We start from the raw sequence: 20,232 nt of genomic DNA, 5'->3' as shown, positions 1-20,232 counted from the left end.
AAACAACAGTATAAGTTTGGTATGACTATCAAAATTTGAAGATTAAAAATGTTTTGTTTGAGAATCTATTAAGAGACCAGTTACTTTAAATATTTAATTGAAAATTGTAGCGAGAGATAATACTGGCGAACCAGCAGGTTTACTAGCCAAAGGCGGCTAGTAATCAAATAAAAATAAACATTTTATATATTCTTATGTGTCTTGTGAATTGTACTTTATAACAATATTGCATAATTTCTTTCCATAGCTTTGGAATACATATCATAGAAAAGAGAAAGTACCTGAATGCTGCAACTTATCCTTGAAAGCATTAGGCTTAGACTATTTAGATTTATATCTCATCCATTGGCCTATTGCATATAAGGTACCTTTCATAACATTTTTTAATGTCATGTAAATGAATTTTAGATTTAACTAGTTAAAAATATATAATTGATATATTGTACTATAGTTTTTAAACAGAACTATGGATACCTTCTTTTTGGAAATTATCTTTACCAGGAGTGAAATATCGTAACACATAGTGAAGTTATATAAATATTTATATTAAAATGACTATACCCTTTTTTTTGTATTTTTCTTTGAATTTTCTGATAAAGAACAGTGCAAAATTGAAATATCTGTCTGGGGTATTTTAAAATGTTTACCTATTATTGTGATTTTTATTTTTAATTAATCAATTTTGAATAAAAGATTTTTAGTGGGCATTTAATTTTAATGATGCCAAAATTAATAATTATAAAAGAGTTATTCTTACTTGTATTTAAAATGATAAAAGTGTATAATTTATTGTCATTTTAATCTAATTGCTTTTATTCATCTGTTTATTTTGAAGACTGTAGTTGTTTCAATCATGCATGCATTTTAAAGGTAGAACTAAATTAATTTACATTTATTTAACAATGAAATCAACTAGTTTTGGAAGCATTTTAAAAATTATACAAATGAATTGAAATGTTGATGTAATTAATTTGAGACTTTGATTTAATAAGATTTGTTACAGATGATTACAGATAACAGATAAAGTTTGTTGCATATGATTAATTTTTGAAATTTTTGATCAACATTATAAGCTGTTAACACTTAAAATTCCTTCTCTTATAATAATTTGTGCCTTCTTTTATTATGAACAGCAGAAAGTTGATTTTCTAGTATGTGTGCAATAGAAATATATTACCAATGCAAAAGTAATTTCTAAGAAATCTAATTTAGTTTCGATTACTAATATTTGTTATTATAATTCCATAAATATTTATTTGCAGGAAGGCACTGAACTTTTCCCCAAGAATGAAAAGGGAGAGATGCTGTGTGAGAATATTGACTTTAAAGAAACATGGAAGGTTATTAATTGTTTCCCTCTTTCTAAAAATGTGCATATATATTGAAACTTATTTATTTAGTCAATTTTATTTAAGTATTTTACTCCACAAAGATCTAAAAAAAATACTAAACTTTTTAAAATTTTTAGTAAATAAAATGTGTGGAAATATTCATTATGTTGAGGTGTTTTCTTTATGCAGTACTAAGTGTTTGCATAGATTTATTTAATAAAAGTAAAAAATTTGTTCTGCCATTTATAATGATCTCATTAATTGATTCTTAAATAATTATAAGTAATAAATAATCAATTGGTGGTCTGAAATCAGCAGCCTAATTTTGCTGTGTGATTGCCTTTAAATAGAAAGATGTTTGTGTTGCTAAAAAGTTTTTTTTTTTTTTCCCTGCCTTTTACACGAAATTGATATTAATTCCCAATGATTTTTTTAAAAAAATAAGATGACTTATGATATTTTTAGCATATAATTTTGACATAATTTCTGAAGGTATTTTTATTTATCAATTTTTGGCCTGACAATACAGTTTTACTGAACCCTTATTAGCTAGCTACCTTATAGCTACATAAATTATTCAGGTTTGGGAGAGGGTAAGTAAATTGTTTTAAAACTAAATTTTGAAGTCCTGCACCAACCATAATTTATGTCTGACCTATTGAAGATAAATTTATTCCTATTTAAAGATGTAACATTATACAGCTTCAAAATGTTAGCAACAGGTTAACAACATGTTGAGGTATATAAAGAAATGTTTAATCCAATAATATTTTTATTGAAATGCTATATATTTAAAAATGAAAATATGTTTGTTATTATGTAGAATATTGGAAAAGCTATAAAGCCAAACATTATGATGGAATAAAGTTTTTCCTGAGAAATGTTGATGTTTAATAATTTTTAAATACTAATTATTTGAACATTTTAATAAGTTTGGTGAGAAAACTTTTTTTCCAACTCTGCTTTTTTATTTATTTATTTTTATTATCTACTTTGTTATTAAAAGAAAATCCATATTTTTAAGTATCTATTCAAAACTCTTAATGGAATAAGAACATAAGCATTTTAAAGTTTTCAAATTAGATATAATAATTTGTAAAAACTATTTCATTTAGCTTGTTGCATTGTTATAATGTATTAATATGGAGTCTTAAATATGACAAAAATAGATGCTCTTATTTGAAAGCGATATTGGTTTATGAATGTAACCAGGGAAGATTGTATTCCGTAATTCTGCAGATTTTGCTTTTTGGAATCTGGAATTCCTGGATTTTTTTTTTTTTTTTTTTTTTTTTTTTTTTTTCCCACTAGCTTACTTACTCCCTTGAATTTTGTCAATGTTATGTTTAAGATTTTGTTATGAATATCAAATATTACAATTCAAGCAATTTAAGTTGCTACCCAAAAAAGAAAAAAAATTGAATTTTTTTAGCAAAACTTTGTGTTAGCCCCACCCCGAGAACAACACCCATTTAGCGAATGTTTCACATACTTGGGGGCAGGACCTTAGTATAATTCTCTCTGGAATAAAAAGGTTTTTTTGTCCCAGATTTTTTCAAAAAAATTGTTTTAGTTAAAAACTTTTTAAAAATTATTTTAAAATTAATTTTTATTCTATTTATTAGGATAAATGTTTTCAGGATGAATATATTTCTTAAATTTATATAAGAAATCACGGCAAAGCTAATTTATTGGAGAAAGAAATTAAATTCATTTCCAAAGAGATACATTAAATAAATATTTGCATGCTGAAAAAAATGCCTAAGTAAATATTTCCATCAAGTATGAATGTTTGAAGTCTGCTCTACATTTTGAAGCAACAACTTTCATTGCTTCGAAGTTGATACTTAATTTGCTTGATATAATTATAATTATTGAAAAGTTATTCGAAAAAAATTATCAAATAATTGTTCAGTTTTCTGAAAACAGGAGTTGAAAATACTGAAGCTATAAACTTTTAAATTGAAATATTCAGACTAAATGAAGATGCAAAAATGATTTATATAATCTTAGCCAAACTGATTAAATTTCCTTTACTTTTATTCACGAATGCATTATTTGAAAGCCCATTTAATTATTTAGTTAGTATTATCATAAATGATGAAATTCTTAGAAAAATAAATAGTATGTATGTTTTGCAGACCATAAAATATAAATTATTTTCTTTGAACAAAAGTGCTTGCAGAATTTTGTGGTCTAAAATTTCTGCAAAATGTCAAGATTTTAAGAAAAATTTAATAAATGTTCTATTCATGCTATCTTGCCAAAATTTCTTATTTCCCATGAACTTTTATTTCAGTTCTTCCCCATTATTTGTTAATATGAATACAGCAATAAGTATTTAGATTCTAATGGAGTATTTAAATTTTTAGGTATAAAGTAATCTCAATCAAACTGAACTTTTATTTATTATATAGAGAAAATTTAACTAAGCAATTTTTAAAATGTCCTTACACCTTAAAAGCGACCTAAATTTAATGATTTTAAAGATATTGAATATATTTTGAAATGTTTCAATTAATTATGCTCATATTCGAACTTTTTCTTTGCTAAATAAAATTTTTTGAAAATAGGAATATTACAAATTTTTTTAAATATTGCTTATTAGTGAAATATTCATCAGTTTTCACTTAAAAATATTTGTTTTTGTTGTCTAAATATTTGTTCTAATAAAATTGTTTAATATGCATGATGTATATGCATCATATAAGTATTTTGAATTATTTAAAATTATGTCAGATGTACTTTTTACTAGTTTTCCGGATTTTTGATATAAAGTCATAATTATCTCTGGAATTTTTCCTGATTATGCAGAAAAATTGTTTGTGAAGACTCTTTATTGCCACTTGCATGATTCTGATTTCATTCTGTTAATTTCAAGGAATGCCAATTTTTATGTCAACTATTTTAAAATTCATGTTGAAGGAATAGTAAAATGATTAAAGAATAATATTTTGATTTTATTTTTATCAATAGAGTAAAAAGGCAGAAAAAATATTCTGAAATTCAGTCATATAAGGTGTATTCTGATTGCATTTACATCTGCAGACAAATAATTTTAATTAAAAAAAATTATGAACTAAATATTAATGAAAATTACCTGAAGCTCATAATCAGATACAATTAAGTTATAAGATGTATTTTGAAGAATATGGAACTCTTTTTCATTATAAGAGAAACAAAATTGAAGGAAAAATTGTTTCAACCTATGGGAAGGTATTGTAACATAAAATTAATATGACAGTTCATCCAACTAATTACAAACTAAGCACCAGATTTGATCTGAGCATTTTAATGTTATTTTTTTTCTTGTAATTGCTGCCCCAGTAATTCCCTAGTGTAAAATTATTTTCTTTGGTTTTTTGATAAGATTAATTTCAAAATGATGTATTGTTTCAAATTATTGCAGTAATAATAGAAAGGGCATTAATATTAAGCTTAGAAATATGATTTTTTCTAAAGATTTTGTAACTTACTCTGAATGTCAATTAGAAATTTCAACAAAAACAGAAAGGATCTTGACATTGAGTTTTGTATTGTTTTGAAAAAATAATGTCTACAGCTGTAAGTAAAATTTTTATTAATTAGTAATATTTTGAATACATTTTTTTTCTTAAAAAGAAAATCTTGAAGTGTTGACTTTTCTTATCCATATTTTGCATTTTGGATAAATTCTTTTTATATTTCTTTTATAGGGCATGGAGGAAGTTTATGAAAAAGGCCTTGTGAAATCCATTGGTTTATCTAATTTTAACAGTGAACAAATTAAGACCATTCTGTCAATTTGTAAAATCAAGCCTACTGTGTTGCAGGTACATTTTCTATCAACTTATAATGAAAATTATGTGTATTTTAAATAAAAACTGCTTATATATTTTCTGATGGAACTGATGCTTTTATTTGTAGTAGAGCGACTAATTTTGTTGCTTTTGTATTTGTGGCAAAAGAAATATTGTGCAAAAGGAGGGGGAGGAGGCATTATAATTATATATAATTTTGTGCAGTACAATATACTACAAAGTGCAGTAACACATTACATAACACAATATATATAATTTGTAGCATAATGCAATGCCAAGGAATACATAAGTTATAAAATAAATTTTTAACTAAGTTTGCATTGTTGGTTTCAAGAAACAAATAATGTCTTTGTTTTGTATGTGCCATTTTTAAATAAATCATGCTTAAATAAATGAGCCACTTTTTTTATATATTAATTGCAATTTTGTCATGGACACTAGCTGTTTCTGTGCTTTTTATTTTATGCTAATATTCTGTGATGATTAATTTATTGCAAATATTGGAAACTGTTTATAGATATTATATTTGCATATTATAGTTTTGTATTTGCAATTATAATTATATTTGCAGAATATTAGTATAGTTGCTTTGAATAATATTTATTTTCAATAAATCTGGATGTATCTTGTAAAGAACTTGTCTGTGGGGTTATAAAATGGATTCTTTTTTTTTTATCAGCCTAAATAAAATATATTCTTTATACTGCATAAATAAAATATATTCTTTATACTGCATAAATAAAATATATTCTTTATACTGCACAAATAAAATGTATTCTTTATACTGCATATATAAAATATTCTTTATACTGTATAAATAAAATATTCTTTATACTGCATAAATAAAATGTATTCTTTATACTGCATAAATAAAATATATATAACTAATGTTGTAAGAAGAAATGCTATACCAGACATTGAAGATAATTTGAATTGCAGTAGGTAGTCTCAAAGATTTATGGATTTACATATTTTTATAATGGTTTTATGGATATTTTTAATATTAATGAAAAGCATTAGAAACTAACATTTTTAAAATTGTCCTTCCATATCCTAGTCTTAAATTATAGCTGTTGCCTCTTAATTAAAGCTTTATGCTTTTGTTCTAGCTATTCTACTTCTAATCTGTAACTTCATTATCATTCTTCCTAGAAGTTATCAAGAGTCAGTTTTATTAACTGATACTCTTTGAGAAACATCAGTTTTAAAATTTCCATTTCTGATGCACAGACTTTTTTGTGCAAAGCGAAAGTCATATTATCAATTAAGTGAAATGATATAACTTGTATTGTAGATTTCTTTTTCAAGTGTAGATTTGACCTAGCACTACTTACAATCAAACTTTTTATGTGTTGCACTGAGCAAAGTACTACCATTGAATTTTTCTACATAAACTGTGTGAATTGTGTTGATATTTTGCTACCCATGATTTATGCCAATTCCTCCTGCAAATAAGAAGTTAACATTATAAACCAGGTTTAATTTCATATTAAGACTAGAATCTGTTTAAATCTCCTGTCTTTCATAGTTTAGTGCTACAGATAATCCTTCATTTATCCAAAGAGTATCAGTCAGAAATAATAGATCTAAGAAGCAATGTTGAGCCATTTATTAATAGTTCATTCCATAGGTAAAACTGAATTTTGAAAACCAGAGTATTGATGAATATTTGGTATTAATATTTTGAGAGAAAATATTTACTTAATTGCTTTATTACATTTATTTCTATCAAATTTTTACTTTTTTATTATAAATAATAAAAAAATTGTATTATTAATTAAATAAATTAATGGGAATTTCATTTATCAGAATAGATTTCATGAACATTGCTTTACTATTCTTTTTGATGTTATTAAAATGCTTATTCTTTATTTTCACTGTAGGTGGAATGTCATCCATACCTTAATCAAAATAAATTAATTGAATTTTGCAAAAGTCACAATATTGCAGTGACAGCTTACAGCCCTCTTGGTTCTCCTGATAGACCATGGTAAAGTTGCATTGTTGTTTTAATCTTGATATAACTGTTATTGAAGCTCATTCACATTTAAAAAGAATTTTATTGATAATTTCACAAAAATTGTTTCGTGTCAATTTTCAGTACATACATGATAGCAATTATCTGCCCAAAATAAATATATATTAAATTCATTTAATATTTTTAATTTCTGAAGGAATATCTGAATTTCCAGAAAGACATTTTGTGTTCTGAATATAAGAATACATTTATTTAAAGTTTTTAATTTGATTATGTATTTGATTTTCTGGTTCAATAAGCATATTTATTGTCTTTGGTTTGATTGATTTAAATGTGTTTATAAGTACTATCATTTTAAAACTAAAATTACCAAGATTCGTATTTTGTATTTTATTAATTAATCAAATTTTAATAATTCTTTGATCATAGATTTCTACTAATTTAACCTAACCTTTAATTCCTGTATTGATCCAAGAAAATTAGATTCAATAGTTATTTTATAACAAATTGAAAAAAGCATTGTCTCATTTAATGACAATAGGGCATATCAAAGTAAATAAATGTGGTTATATACATTTCTGCTTTAAGTTTGTTCTAAGTAAAGCATTAATACCAAATTCTTCAAAATATCTGAAATATGATCCATCAAAAACAAATACTATTGACATCTTTGTATGAAATTTAGGAAAATATAAAAACTTAAGCAAATTGTGAAAAATGGCACAAATATATTTAATATTTTCTCATGGACAAGCTGATATAAAAAGGGCTTTTTGTCTTGTCGAGAAAAATCAGCCCTTCAGAGTTGAAAATTTAAAAGAACAATCTTTTATAGTCTTTAACCTAACCTTTAATTCCTGTATTGATCCAAGAAAATTAGATTCAATAGTTATTTTATAACAAATTGAAAAAAGCATTGTCTCATTTAATGACAATAGGGCATATCAAAGTAAATAAATGTGGTTATATACATTTCTGCTTTAAGTTTGTTCTAAGTAAAGCATTAATACCAAATTCTTCAAAATATCTGATATAAAAATATATAATTATAATTGGTAATATATAAATTAAAAATATATATAAGGTATATAATATATAAGGTATATATATAAGGTAAAAAATAAAAATATATAATTGGTTATTTGAAATATTTTGAAAATTCAAATAGCCTTGAAATCCCAAAGGAAATATGATTGTCGGTTGCAAAAGAGCAAGATAAAAATGGAACTAATATTGTCTGGAGCAAGACAAAAATATTTGTTTTATCTTCAAGATAGAAAGATATTGAAAGAAGAATTAATTCACCCCCCCCCCTCCAAAAAAAGGTAAATGCATTTTTCATGACTTAAATTAACTTTAAAAAAATAAGAAGAAAAAATACAAATGTTAATTAAAGAATTGGGAGAGAAAAAAAATTATGTAAAATTAGCAGAGGAAGCTAATTATATAAACTGACTAATGACATAAAATATGTCTTATCAATTGGATTATATTTGCCACTCAGCTAAAGGGGGAAGATGAGGTTTAGAAAGTATTGAGGGAAATTTAAATTTAAAGAAAATTGAAGAAAGAAAAAATTAAGAGTAAAAGAAACTTTTTTTTCTTCTTGTTATGATGTTTCCTGTACCTAATACATTTCTGCATATTCAAACATAAAAAGTTTTCTGATTCATTAAAAAGAAAAAAAATTCTAATGTTATGAAAAGTAGAATTGTGATAAAAACATGAATAATGTTCATTCTTTTTAAAGGTTATTCATGATTCAATAAATTTTTGCAATTCCAATATATATTTTTCTTTAGAGCTTTATTTAGTTATTTTTAAAGACAACATCGATGTATTGTAATTTAGATGAAAATTTCTTGTTCAACTACTTTTGTATCAAATTTAATAAATTAATTGTTAGTAGTATATCAAATCATTATATTTCAAATTGCTTTAAAAGTAGGGAAAGTAGCCTTAAAAAAATTCTTAAATTTTTTTTCACAAAAAGAGTGGGAACCTGTTTTTTGAAGATTACACTAGCCATCACTTATCTTGTAAATCTTCTTGTGAGATATTGGTGCTTCAGCTGGTGGTGAAAAATAATGTTCAGTGTGCAGTTTGAGACAAATCTTGGGATTGGCTTTGAACCTGCCATCTCATCTGAAAGTAGCTCATGTGCGGAATTTCTTAGGAGATATACAGTTCTCTTGTACTATCATGATTGTTATATAATTGTAAAGAAAGTGAACAAAAGTGAAAACAATTAGTACCTCTGGAAGTTTCTCCTGAGTAATATAGAGAAGCAGCATGCTTTGCACTTCTTGAAAAAGGGTCTCAGAAATCGGTAAATTTTTCCTTGGCATATATTGCATCTCATAACTGTCACATCAATTTATGAATATGAAAAAGATGTCAAGGAAAACTGCTATCTAATATTTTGTGCATGAAAATGGGAACTGATGGTTTATGATCAGTATCAATATTAATCATAAGACCAATAACATAGTAGTGTGACTTTCCTTATCCCCAGACTGCTGTTAGCACTTTCTCTGTTTGACTTAATCTTTTTCAGTTGCAAAATGTATTCTTGAAGCATAGTTAATGAGGCATTTATAATTATCTTAATTTCGATAAAGCAAAGCTCCTATGCCATAAGATGATGCATCAATACTCAAATAAATTGGCATCTTGGAATCATGAAGAGTTAACACCAGAAACTTACATAAATTTGCCTTAATTCGTGTGAATATCTTTTCTTGAACAAGATAGCAAATCTAGTTTGTATTTACTTTCAGCATTGTGTATAATATTTTTACCTTATCAAGCAAATTATATACAGTTATTAAAAAAAAGTATATAATTCCCAGGAAATGCTTTGAGTCCTGTGAAGAATTGTTGATTATGCCATTCTTTTGATTGGTACTAGTTTTTGGGGTGGGGGAGGGAATTTGCTTGTCCTACTAGCAGGAATGGTGTCTCCTAAAATTGTTATGTCCCCTCCCTAAATTGTTATTTTTCAACATTTAGGTTCCACCCAGAATCTTGAAAATTTTGTAAAACTTTTGATGGCTTTGATAAAACTTTTGCTCTGTCTTCCCATATATTACAAATTTGTCAATGTTTTTAATTACTCCTATTAAATTTTTGAAATCATTCTCTAATTCCTTTCTGAAATGCTTCAAGGACAAAGTCCATTCTAATTGGAAGTTGTTTAAATTTAAATTGCTCAAACTGAATAAAGAATATTGTTTGTGCAGAAGACTCAAGGTGCAGTATTATTTGTCGAAAATTTACAGCATCAATGGGACCTGATATTATAGCATTGCTGATTTCTGTTGGGGTATAATCTATGGATGTCATTGGATAAATCTTGTATTTGGTATTTTTATTTAAAGATCAACAACATTGGAGGATGTCACTCGGGAACTTTATCTACTAATTCTATAACATCTGGTGTAACCATTTCGTTCATCTTTGTTTCATATGCAGTTTTCAAAAGATTAGATGCTCTTCTCAGAACTAATATTGTATTATATTAGGATTGGCATTTTCCTTTAATTTTTTGTAATGTTTCTCAATTTTTTCCAATCTTCAAGAAGAATTTCGAATTTTAATCAAATTTTCAATTCTAATGCCAATTTTAGATCAAATGTTTGATTTTATTTCATTTACTCAAGCAATATTAATTTTTTAGAAGCAGCATGGCTCAGAAAAAAATACATTTAAGTTTGAAACAATGAAATATTTCCTATGAGATGCTTTTTATAATAATGAAGCTTATTGTCAAATTGTCTGAGTACCATTAATATTTTTCTCATCTGTTGCTAAAATTTTCTTTTTAGCTTCTGTTGCTTCTTATTTTCTTAAAAATACTGAATATCTTCTGTGACATCACAGTGATACCAAAACCAGTTTCATTTTTTAATTGAAATAACTTGTTATGAGTCAGAACATTAACTTGCCATTTGTCTTTAGAGAAAGAATGTATTAATTTTCATAGCTCTGTGAGAATATTCACTTTGATGTGTATACTTTGAAATAGTGACCTTTCTTGCCACATATATTACAAGGTGCATTGTTCTTTTGGATATACTTTAGTATTTCCATATTATTTGACATAGGTTTCTGTTTACATGAATTTGTTGTTCGGAGTAGATATTTTGTTGCCTCTTGTGTGTGTGTTGTAAGTTTTGGCAAATTCTTGTTGTCAATTTATTTACAGAATTTGGCTTCTTATTCTCATAATTTTGAGACAAATGGTGCTGTTTTTTAATTATTTGAACTTGTTTAGTAATATTAGTTGTTTTTTTTCAGCATATGTTCCATTGCCAACTACAATTTTTCCAATACTCATATGTCACCTATCGCAAAATATTCCAACCTGAAATTTTTGTGGAAAGTTATGTCAATTGTGTGCTAAATTATAGAATTCTATAATATATTCTTTTACTGCTACATTTTCTAGCATTCACAATGTTGAATTTATAGTAATTATAAATTACTTGTGGGGTTAAGATAAAATAACTTTCAAATTTGGCTTTACTGTTTTTGTAAGAATCAATTTCTGTTTAATTCAAATCAAAAGTGCCAAGTATCCAAGCAAATATACAAGATAAATTCACCTACCTACCGTGTTCTAGTGTTGTTGTTGAAACTAGATGCATCTTTGAATCTTGATAGTTATTTAATACAATTTTCACTTTCATCCAAAACTATTAAATGGGCATCACCATTTAATTAATCTTTATTAATTAATTTAAAATTTATCTTTCAAGAAATTATTTCTCCTTTCCCATGTTTAAGGTTTATTTTAATGAGAAATTGTTGTGTGAATTTTTTTTATAACTGCCACCATGTTTACTGGTAGATTTTTGTTCAATTTAAACAATATACATAGTTAAACTTCAAGTGAATTGAGATGCATAGTGAAAATGCAAGTACAGTGTTTGCAGCCATTTTGATTCACAGCAAGAAAGAAAATTTATGTATAATCATTTATACACTGTGTAATGCTTCTTTTAATTTTTTTCTTGAATTTGAAGTGCAAATATTTTAAATTTTTTAGAATTTTTGTATTTCAGTCTGACATTTTAGAAAATTATGTTCTTTGCATTTTTGTCTTGGAACTTTGAATGACAAGCATTTTCATAAACTTCTTATTGATTTATTTGAATTGTATCACATGAATTATAAGTTAAAAATTTGTACTTATTTGGTCTTACTATTCATTAATTTATTAGCTATAATTCAACTGTTGACTTTAGTATTGTTAGAATTATGGAATAATCACCTGTAGTTTGTAAAAATTTTTAGACATTTGAGATGAGGGGTATAGGTTAAACATTTAAATTATTCTTGTCATTTTTGTTTTACATTTGCAATTTTTGTTATCCTGTATGTCATTTCATCAATGGGTGCTTCATCAAAAATTGAAACACACATTTTATGTTGCTTTGTTTATGCTGGAGGGTGGATTGAGAATATATAAATTTTAGAAAAAACACTAGTATTAGCTTTTTAAGACAAAATTATTATTTGAGCATTTTTTAAAAATTTTCTTCAAAAATAGAACCAAGGAGGAGTATTTCGGTAAAAGTGGTAATTTTAATATCTATACTGTATCTGTTTGTTATAAATTTAATATTGAAATAATTCAGTTATAAGAATATTTATGAAGGGGAATAATAAAAAGAGAATTATACATGGTTACTGAAGAAAGGTTGTTGCAATAAAAGTATTAGCTTCATTTTATTAACCTTTTTCCAGCTAAAGATTTGGAATTAATTTTTTTTTCCCTGATATTCAGAATGTAGCTATAAACTGAAAGCATACAATTCATTTAATTAATAAGACAGATCTAACCATTATATTGCACAACATTACCTAAACATTATACTAAATTTCTTGGGGACTTGCAAGGAGAGGGGAAATGGACTTTAAAGTCACCTTGTTGGAGTATAATTATATGTATAAAATCATGTGATTTTTTTAAAGCCAAGTTCTAAGTTAACTAACTTTCTTTGGAAGACAAATATGTATATTATAAAGATAAAAATTTCATAAAATCCAAAATCAGATAATTGATTAAAATTATATGAAACCGAATTTGTATTGTGGTTTTATGAAATCTTAAAACTTTCATGTCAACTTAACCATTTTTTTCTTGCCCACTGTTCTTTTTTTTTTACCCCTTGCTTTACTGGAAATTCTAATGGTAATTAATTAATAAGTTTATAATTCTTACTTAATTCTAGTTAGAACTTATATTTTAATTAATTTTTTTTGTTTATTTTGTAACTTTTTTAATCAAATCAAGATCTTCTGTCAAGCTGGCATTTTTTATTTGCTTTTTGGGTGGATTTTAGTGTGAAATTCTATTGTCTATGCTAAAATTATGCCACCATTAGTTTTGCAATTCTGCAAATTCATTCATTGTGAGTATTTTCTATATAAATAGACAATTTGATATGAAAACCAAAGATTGGATGCAAAAACCCAATTACTAAGTTCATTTCTAAGCTTGATGCTATATTCTGTGCGACTACTTTACATTGTTTCTTAGTTCTAAATAATGTATGTTTAAAGTTTTTTTTTATTTCTGAAATTTGTGTGATTCTAAAATGGAAAATATTTAAAGCTAAAGTGAAAGGAAAAAGGAAAAGGATCCTTATAACTTTTAAATGGTATTACTATGTTACAAAAGCAAGTTGTTTACTGCTTTTTGATAGTGCATCCTTTTGGAGCAATCTCTGGGATGTCTAGCTGAAAGATTTTATTGCATCATAAGAACTGTACAAAACAATTATATATGATAAATATTGGTGCAGAATTTTAACCTGCTTAAATCCCCCCCCCCTTTTACAGTAAATTTTACTATAAGTTCAATGCATAAATGCAGAAGCTTTTCTATAGAGCTAGAATCCTTTGTAAGCTAAATATAGGAACCAAATAAATATAGTTATCATTAATTCATTACTTGATATTCTGAATAATTACATTGCTTTCCTGGATTTCAATAAGTACTTTTTTTATTTTAAAGAAATTCAAGATGACATTTCGTTTTATTTGTTAGTCAGATTGCACATGAAAATATTATCTTTGATTTAATATATATATGCCTATTTAACAATGATAGTTGATGAGAATGAAATGATGGTCTTTCTTTCAACAAATAGCAAAATTTAAATATTGATGTTCATTTTAAATGTGTTATGGTTCAATTCCTTTAATCCACTCTGAATCTTGTCAAAAAAAAAAAGATTGCAAATATGTTCCACAGTAATAAAATCATTTTGGAATAGATTTGTGAAAGTGCTCAATCATAAAATTGCATGGTTTTCATTACATTGTTCAAAGTAAAAATGAAATTTCTTTAATAGCTTTAATTGTTATGCATGAAGTTATTTTTTTATACTAAAAGTGTTATTAATCATTAAAACAAATGCAGTAAATATTATATTTTTCTTATTTGCATGTGAAGGGAAATATCAAATACAAATAAGTGGTTCCATGCTCTTGTTGTATTTTAAATGCATGAAACACTTCATTTATTAATTCAAAATAGGGATTAGCTATTGGGTTTATAAGGAATCTTCATTAGTTATAAATATTTAGTTTTGTTGTTGACTTAAAACTTGGCAGTGTGAAATTTTAAATTTTGTCTAACTGGAAAAATGCATCTTTGTTATATCTTTAATCCATGGGGAGCTTGTAATTTTAATGCTTTCATTATGCTAATGTCAATAAGTTCACATTTTTATTTTGACAGGTTTTTGCAATTTATTTTTATTTTTTTAATTTTTTGTTCTTATTTTTATTTCATTTTAATAAATTCTTCATAAGCTCTTGCATTTTTATTTTCCAAGAATTATTACCAAATTCATTAATTATATTTGTAATTTTTATTTTTATTGCAACAAAAATTACCAGTTTATTTTATTAGGATTACAGTCCAGAAAAGAATGAAATTCAAAAACTGGAGACTGTATTCTTAATTACCTGATAGATATGTGCAATAACGTAATACATATACTGTGTATTCCAATGGAAAATTGCAATTTCCTGCAATGTGTTAGTTTGACCAGTAAATAGGTTTAAATATGTAATTTTTTTAAGGGTGAAGCCTGATGAACCTTCTGTTTTGGCTGACCCCCGAATTAAAGAGATTGCTGAGAAGCGCAACAAAAGTCCTGCTCAAGTATGTTCTTTTATCTTTTCCCTGACTGCATGAAATTCATTTTGTATGTTTCTAAATCAATGTAATTATTTTATTGTAACATGTCTTAGATTTTTTTTCCTCTCATGCTGTGTTTCACAACTTGTGAAGATAATTTTAAAACATTATTATTTTAATACTTTCTAATATGTTGAATTATGTTTGTCCTGCTTTGGAGTTATAATATCAGAAGAAATAAAAAATAAATGACTCCAATTTTTAAAATATTTTTTGTTCTTAATGTAACTTTTTATAGTCTTGTAATTTGAGATTGAGTATTATTAAATTAAAACAATCTATTTTAATGGATGTTTTTTGCTCTGATAGGTTTTATTTATTGTTTAAAAATGTATTTATTTTTATATTTGTTAATCAAGTTTATTTTTATTCTTGCAGATTTTGCTGAGATTCAATGTTCAACGTGGAGTAATTGTTATTCCTAAAAGTGTAACAGAAGAAAGAATTCGAAACAACTTTGAGGTATCTTTAATTTTTTTTTATAAAAAAACATGTGAAATTAATTGCCATATTTAAATAGCTCTATTTTATCAAAAAAATTCAATGATAAATTCATGTTTAATGAATGAATTTAATTTTTTTAATGTATTTGAAAATATATAAATCTTTGGTTGATTATTTTTGATGCAATTCTCTGATTTAATCAATCTATATAATGATTTTGCCTCAAAGTATTATATTAAATATTTTATGAAATTCCTTTTTAGATTTTTGACTTTGAACTTACACCTGAAGAAATGGATCTTATCAACAGCTTCACAGAAAACTATCGCTATTGTCATCTAAACTGGTAATTTTCATTATTTTGTTTTAAAATTCAATTTGTTAATTTGTTAGTTAATTTTTCTAATAGTTGTTACATTGATAGAGTTAAAAATAAGTTGACTTCAAGGCTATCTTTTTTTTTTTTTTTTAAATAAAATATTGCTTTCCACAAATGTTTTTATTGCTAGACAATATTTGAAAAACAAAATTTGTTTTTTATTGTAAAATGATGTGCTTTCTGTGTACTGTTTTCGATTAATTGCATTGACCTTTTTCTTATTTTATCATATATGTCTAATAAATTTGACTTATTCACACCTTTATAATTTTTTTTTATCATTTAAATTCAAAGATAAAAGGTTTGAGCTGCTTGGGCTTTTGATTTTTTTCCATTTCTTAGCATCTAATTTTATAATTTTTGATTTGCTGTCTCATTTGAATATCTCAAGTCTCAAAGAAGTGCTAAGTTATTTTTTTTTCTACAAAACTTTCCATTTCAAATATTGTAATAGCCTAGAATGCATCCCAAGTTTTCTTTGCTTTGAACCTTCTATGTTTAAGTTTGTACACATATCTGTATAAAATAATGAAGCAGTTATTTATATCTCATCATTACTTAACTTTTCCCTTTATAATTTGTATAATGATGGGAATAAAAATTAGTAAGGGTGGATAGAATGCTTTTTATGGCCTATTTTAAACCGATTTAGTTAAATTGTTCTTTTCATGATTGCATCTAAGTTTATCATAATGTATATTTGGATTCAAGAAATATTACTATTTATTTCATCATACTGAAAACAATTAAACCTTCATGCACAACTTCTTTAGTAGTTAACCACATTAGGAATCTAGAAAATGTTGTTTATCTCAAACTACCAAGTCATTTTGTAAGTTTACAATTGTATTTCATTAAAGTCGAATGACATGATTTTTATATTAATTTTTAAAAACTTAATTGCCAATCCTTTTATTATGAATTAGTTTTATCGTGTAACTTTGTACTTTGCCCTTTTTAAGTGTTTTATTCTTATGACATGTCATGTAGGACTAAAGAAAAATATGGGTGCAATAAAAGCTTTTGGTGCTCTTCAAGTAGTTTGAATTATTACATGAATATTACATGTACTTCATAGGTCAGGATTATTACATTACTTTGAGAACTGGGATAATCAGAAGAACACTGGGAATTTAAAAATCATATGTAAAACTGGGAAAATGCATGGATTTTACTTAAAAACTAAGAAAGTACTGAAAATTTCATTTTTTTTTAAATCTAAATTAAAAAAAGCTGATCTTAAACATTGCAAGGTCATAATCACAGTTTTAAAAATTAAACAACACAAATTGCAGAATCTCATCCCTTTTTTATTATGATTATTATTCACTTCCTTTTCTTCTGTATAGATCAGTCCAATTTCCAAGACTAGGAAGGGAGAAAAAAAATCCAATATTGGAATAGTGACTACAACTACGTGAATGCTAATGGAGCTATTGAAACTAAATAGACACTTTTTAGCATTTTTGTATATATATTTGTGAAGAATATGACAAAAAAGTATTTTAAAACAAACACTTTGCTATTTTAAAAGTTGTTTCTTGTTTAAACTCATGTTTACTGGAAAATGCATTATTGTGTGAAAAGTGAATGGATAATTTGTTTGTTTATTTTAAAGCATAAAATTTCAATACTTGTTCAGAATGTGCAACTATCCAATTTAAAATTTTCCTGAAAAAATTTTTAAAAATGAATACAAAGAAAAGCTTTGATTCATTTAATGAAGAAATTTGTTTAGATTATTTTTATTCTAATGTTTTGAGTTCCAAAGAATCTTCTCATTTTGGAGAAGTCATAAAAATAATTCGTCTATTTTCACATGGTATTGTGACTAAAAAGTGGATTTAGCTTCAACAAGGATATGTCTGTTGAAATATGGAAAGAAAATTATTTAATTGGTATAAGAAAAACGTATAATATCACTGAAATTTTATGGAGGTGTCTTAAATCCTCCATTTACTGCAATATGCAAAGTTAGTGCATATAAGATATTATGAAACTTTGATAAAAGCAGAAAAAAGATTCAAGGGGGGGGGAACAGAGAAAATCCAATAAATGTAAAATACCTTTACAAATGAAATTGTTTCAATGGGGGGGGGAATGAAATTGATGACTGAAAAAGCTGCAGAAGTTGTAGAAGTTGATGCTCAAATTTGAAAAGAAAAAAAAAAAAAAAATTGTAATGTTTTTGGTTAAATTGTTTAGTAATCATTAAATAATTTGTGGAATGAATAGCAAGAATTTTATTTTGTATCTTATTTCTTTTCTTTCATTTTGCATGACATTTAATTAGAGAGTATAATCAATGCCTTTTTTCCTCTGAACATGTGAATTTGCCTTGCAAAATTTTAGACAATAATAATAATAAAATTTCTTTTTATAATTATAAACATTCATTTAACATATTATTATTTCAGAATATATTAAATTGTTGCTTAATTCCTTTTGCTTTTTCTACAGATAAAAATTAGGAGAATGTTATTCTGCTGTTGTATAACTTGCATATTTGTGTGCTTTCTCTTATACCTCTTATATATGCAATGAAAACACATTTTTTCCCCTTCTGAGTGGCAACCTTGTATATGTTAGTAATTATTTCTCTGCAAATGAGAGTAAAAGAGAAATGGTATTTTGTAACAAGTTTTAGTAAAATCCTGTAACTATTTTGTTATGTCAGTAAATTATTTTTCACAAGATTTATTTCTAACTAAATAAAGAAATCAAATCATATTTGTTTTATATATATATACAATATATATAAATAATAAAAGATAAAGAAAGATAAAAAGTTTTATAAATATATATATAAAAGATCCAAGATTTTTTATATAATCTTTTTTTTTTTTTTTTTTTTTTTTTTTTTTCAGGCTGAAAAAGGATCCAAACTTTCCCTTCAATATTGAGTATTGATCTCTTCATATGGTGGCCATTTATGGAGTGATATTGCACTAATATCCTTCAAAAAGTTTTGCATTGATTATAATAAAAAAAATTTTTTGAGAACTTTCATGTCTGCAATTGCTGAAAAAGTATATCTATTCATTTATCTATTGCTACTTGTGAAACAAAATCTTAAAATATTCTGCATTGATGGGGATTTCGGTGTAAAAATATCTGGCTCTTCTTAGCCTGTAGAAAATAAGGCTTACTTCTATACAAATAGGATTACTATTCTTTTCTTTTCATTGAGCGACCAATGCATAACTCATGGTTAAATCAGAAATTGTAAATAAGGTGTGTTTTTTTTCTAATTATTTATATGTAAAATAAAATAAAATATTAAACTCATTCAAAGAGAAACTCTCTATATGTCCATTAAAACTATGTATTCAGCAACAGAAATCTTTTGTCGAAACTTCATATTATTTCTTCTTTTATAAAATATGCATTTTAATCTTATTCTTCAAATAATTTAGAACCATTAAAAACATTTAAAATCTCAGCATAATGTTTGGTTAAAAATGGGTATATATGTTATTTAAATTTTTATTTTAAATTTTGTTGCAAATTCACAATTTTATTTATAATGCAAAGCAGAAATAAACATAATTTAATTAAAAATGTATTGGGTTTAAATTTCAAAAATGTGTGTTTTGTTTTTCAAAATGGTGCTCTATAAGCATTATTTGGTAAATATAGTAAAAGTTGTGTATTCTTTGAAGACCTCATGTAGCTGCAAAAATGAAGCTTTATGTTTTGCTGGATAAAATTATTAATTATCATCCATTAATAAAAGTTAACATTATTTTACTACTCTTAGGAAATTCAGCTTAGACTATTATGGGACCTTCTGTAAATTTTCACTGATATTTTCTGTTATTTTTATTATGACTTGTCATATCTTATTCCATGTTCATCATTTAAATTTAATCTGACAAGGTGATTAAACTCAACTCCAGTGTCCATGACATGCGCTGTCGTGTTTAATGAAGTTTGGCATTTGTGCGGTGAAATGCTAGTTTTAGCTTAGTTTTTGTTCTCTTTCATTTCTTATTTGGAGATTTTTGGACAACTCACATTTCATTTTAAAGAATTCAACTTGAAGACATTCGAGTAATAAACATGGCATTTTTTTTTTCTCT

General features: G+C 25.4%; 1 protein-coding gene across 4 annotated transcripts in view; it reads left to right on the top strand.

Moving 5' to 3' along the window:
- Nucleotides 1-19,153, top strand: part of LOC129968751 (aldo-keto reductase family 1 member B1-like) — a 34,504-nt gene extending 15,351 nt beyond the window's left edge. For all 4 annotated transcript variants that reach the window (XM_056082967.1, XM_056082963.1, XM_056082964.1 and 1 more), the window contains exons 4-11: nt 248-364; nt 1,263-1,340; nt 5,027-5,143; nt 7,015-7,121; nt 15,210-15,291; nt 15,706-15,789; nt 16,035-16,117; nt 19,018-19,153. In XM_056082967.1, the coding sequence (XP_055938942.1) occupies nt 248-364; nt 1,263-1,340; nt 5,027-5,143; nt 7,015-7,121; nt 15,210-15,291; nt 15,706-15,789; nt 16,035-16,117; nt 19,018-19,060 (711 nt within the window). In that variant the 3' untranslated portion in view covers nt 19,061-19,153. The remainder of the gene's footprint in view (nt 1-247; nt 365-1,262; nt 1,341-5,026; nt 5,144-7,014; nt 7,122-15,209; nt 15,292-15,705; nt 15,790-16,034; nt 16,118-19,017) is intronic.
- Nucleotides 19,154-20,232: the final 1,079 nt, after the last annotated feature.

Source organism: Argiope bruennichi, chromosome 5, assembly GCF_947563725.1.
Source record: "Argiope bruennichi chromosome 5, qqArgBrue1.1, whole genome shotgun sequence".
NCBI lineage: Eukaryota > Metazoa > Arthropoda > Arachnida > Araneae > Araneidae > Argiope > Argiope bruennichi.
Note: the sequence above shows the minus strand (reverse complement) of the source record. Positions and strands in the feature narration are given on the sequence as shown.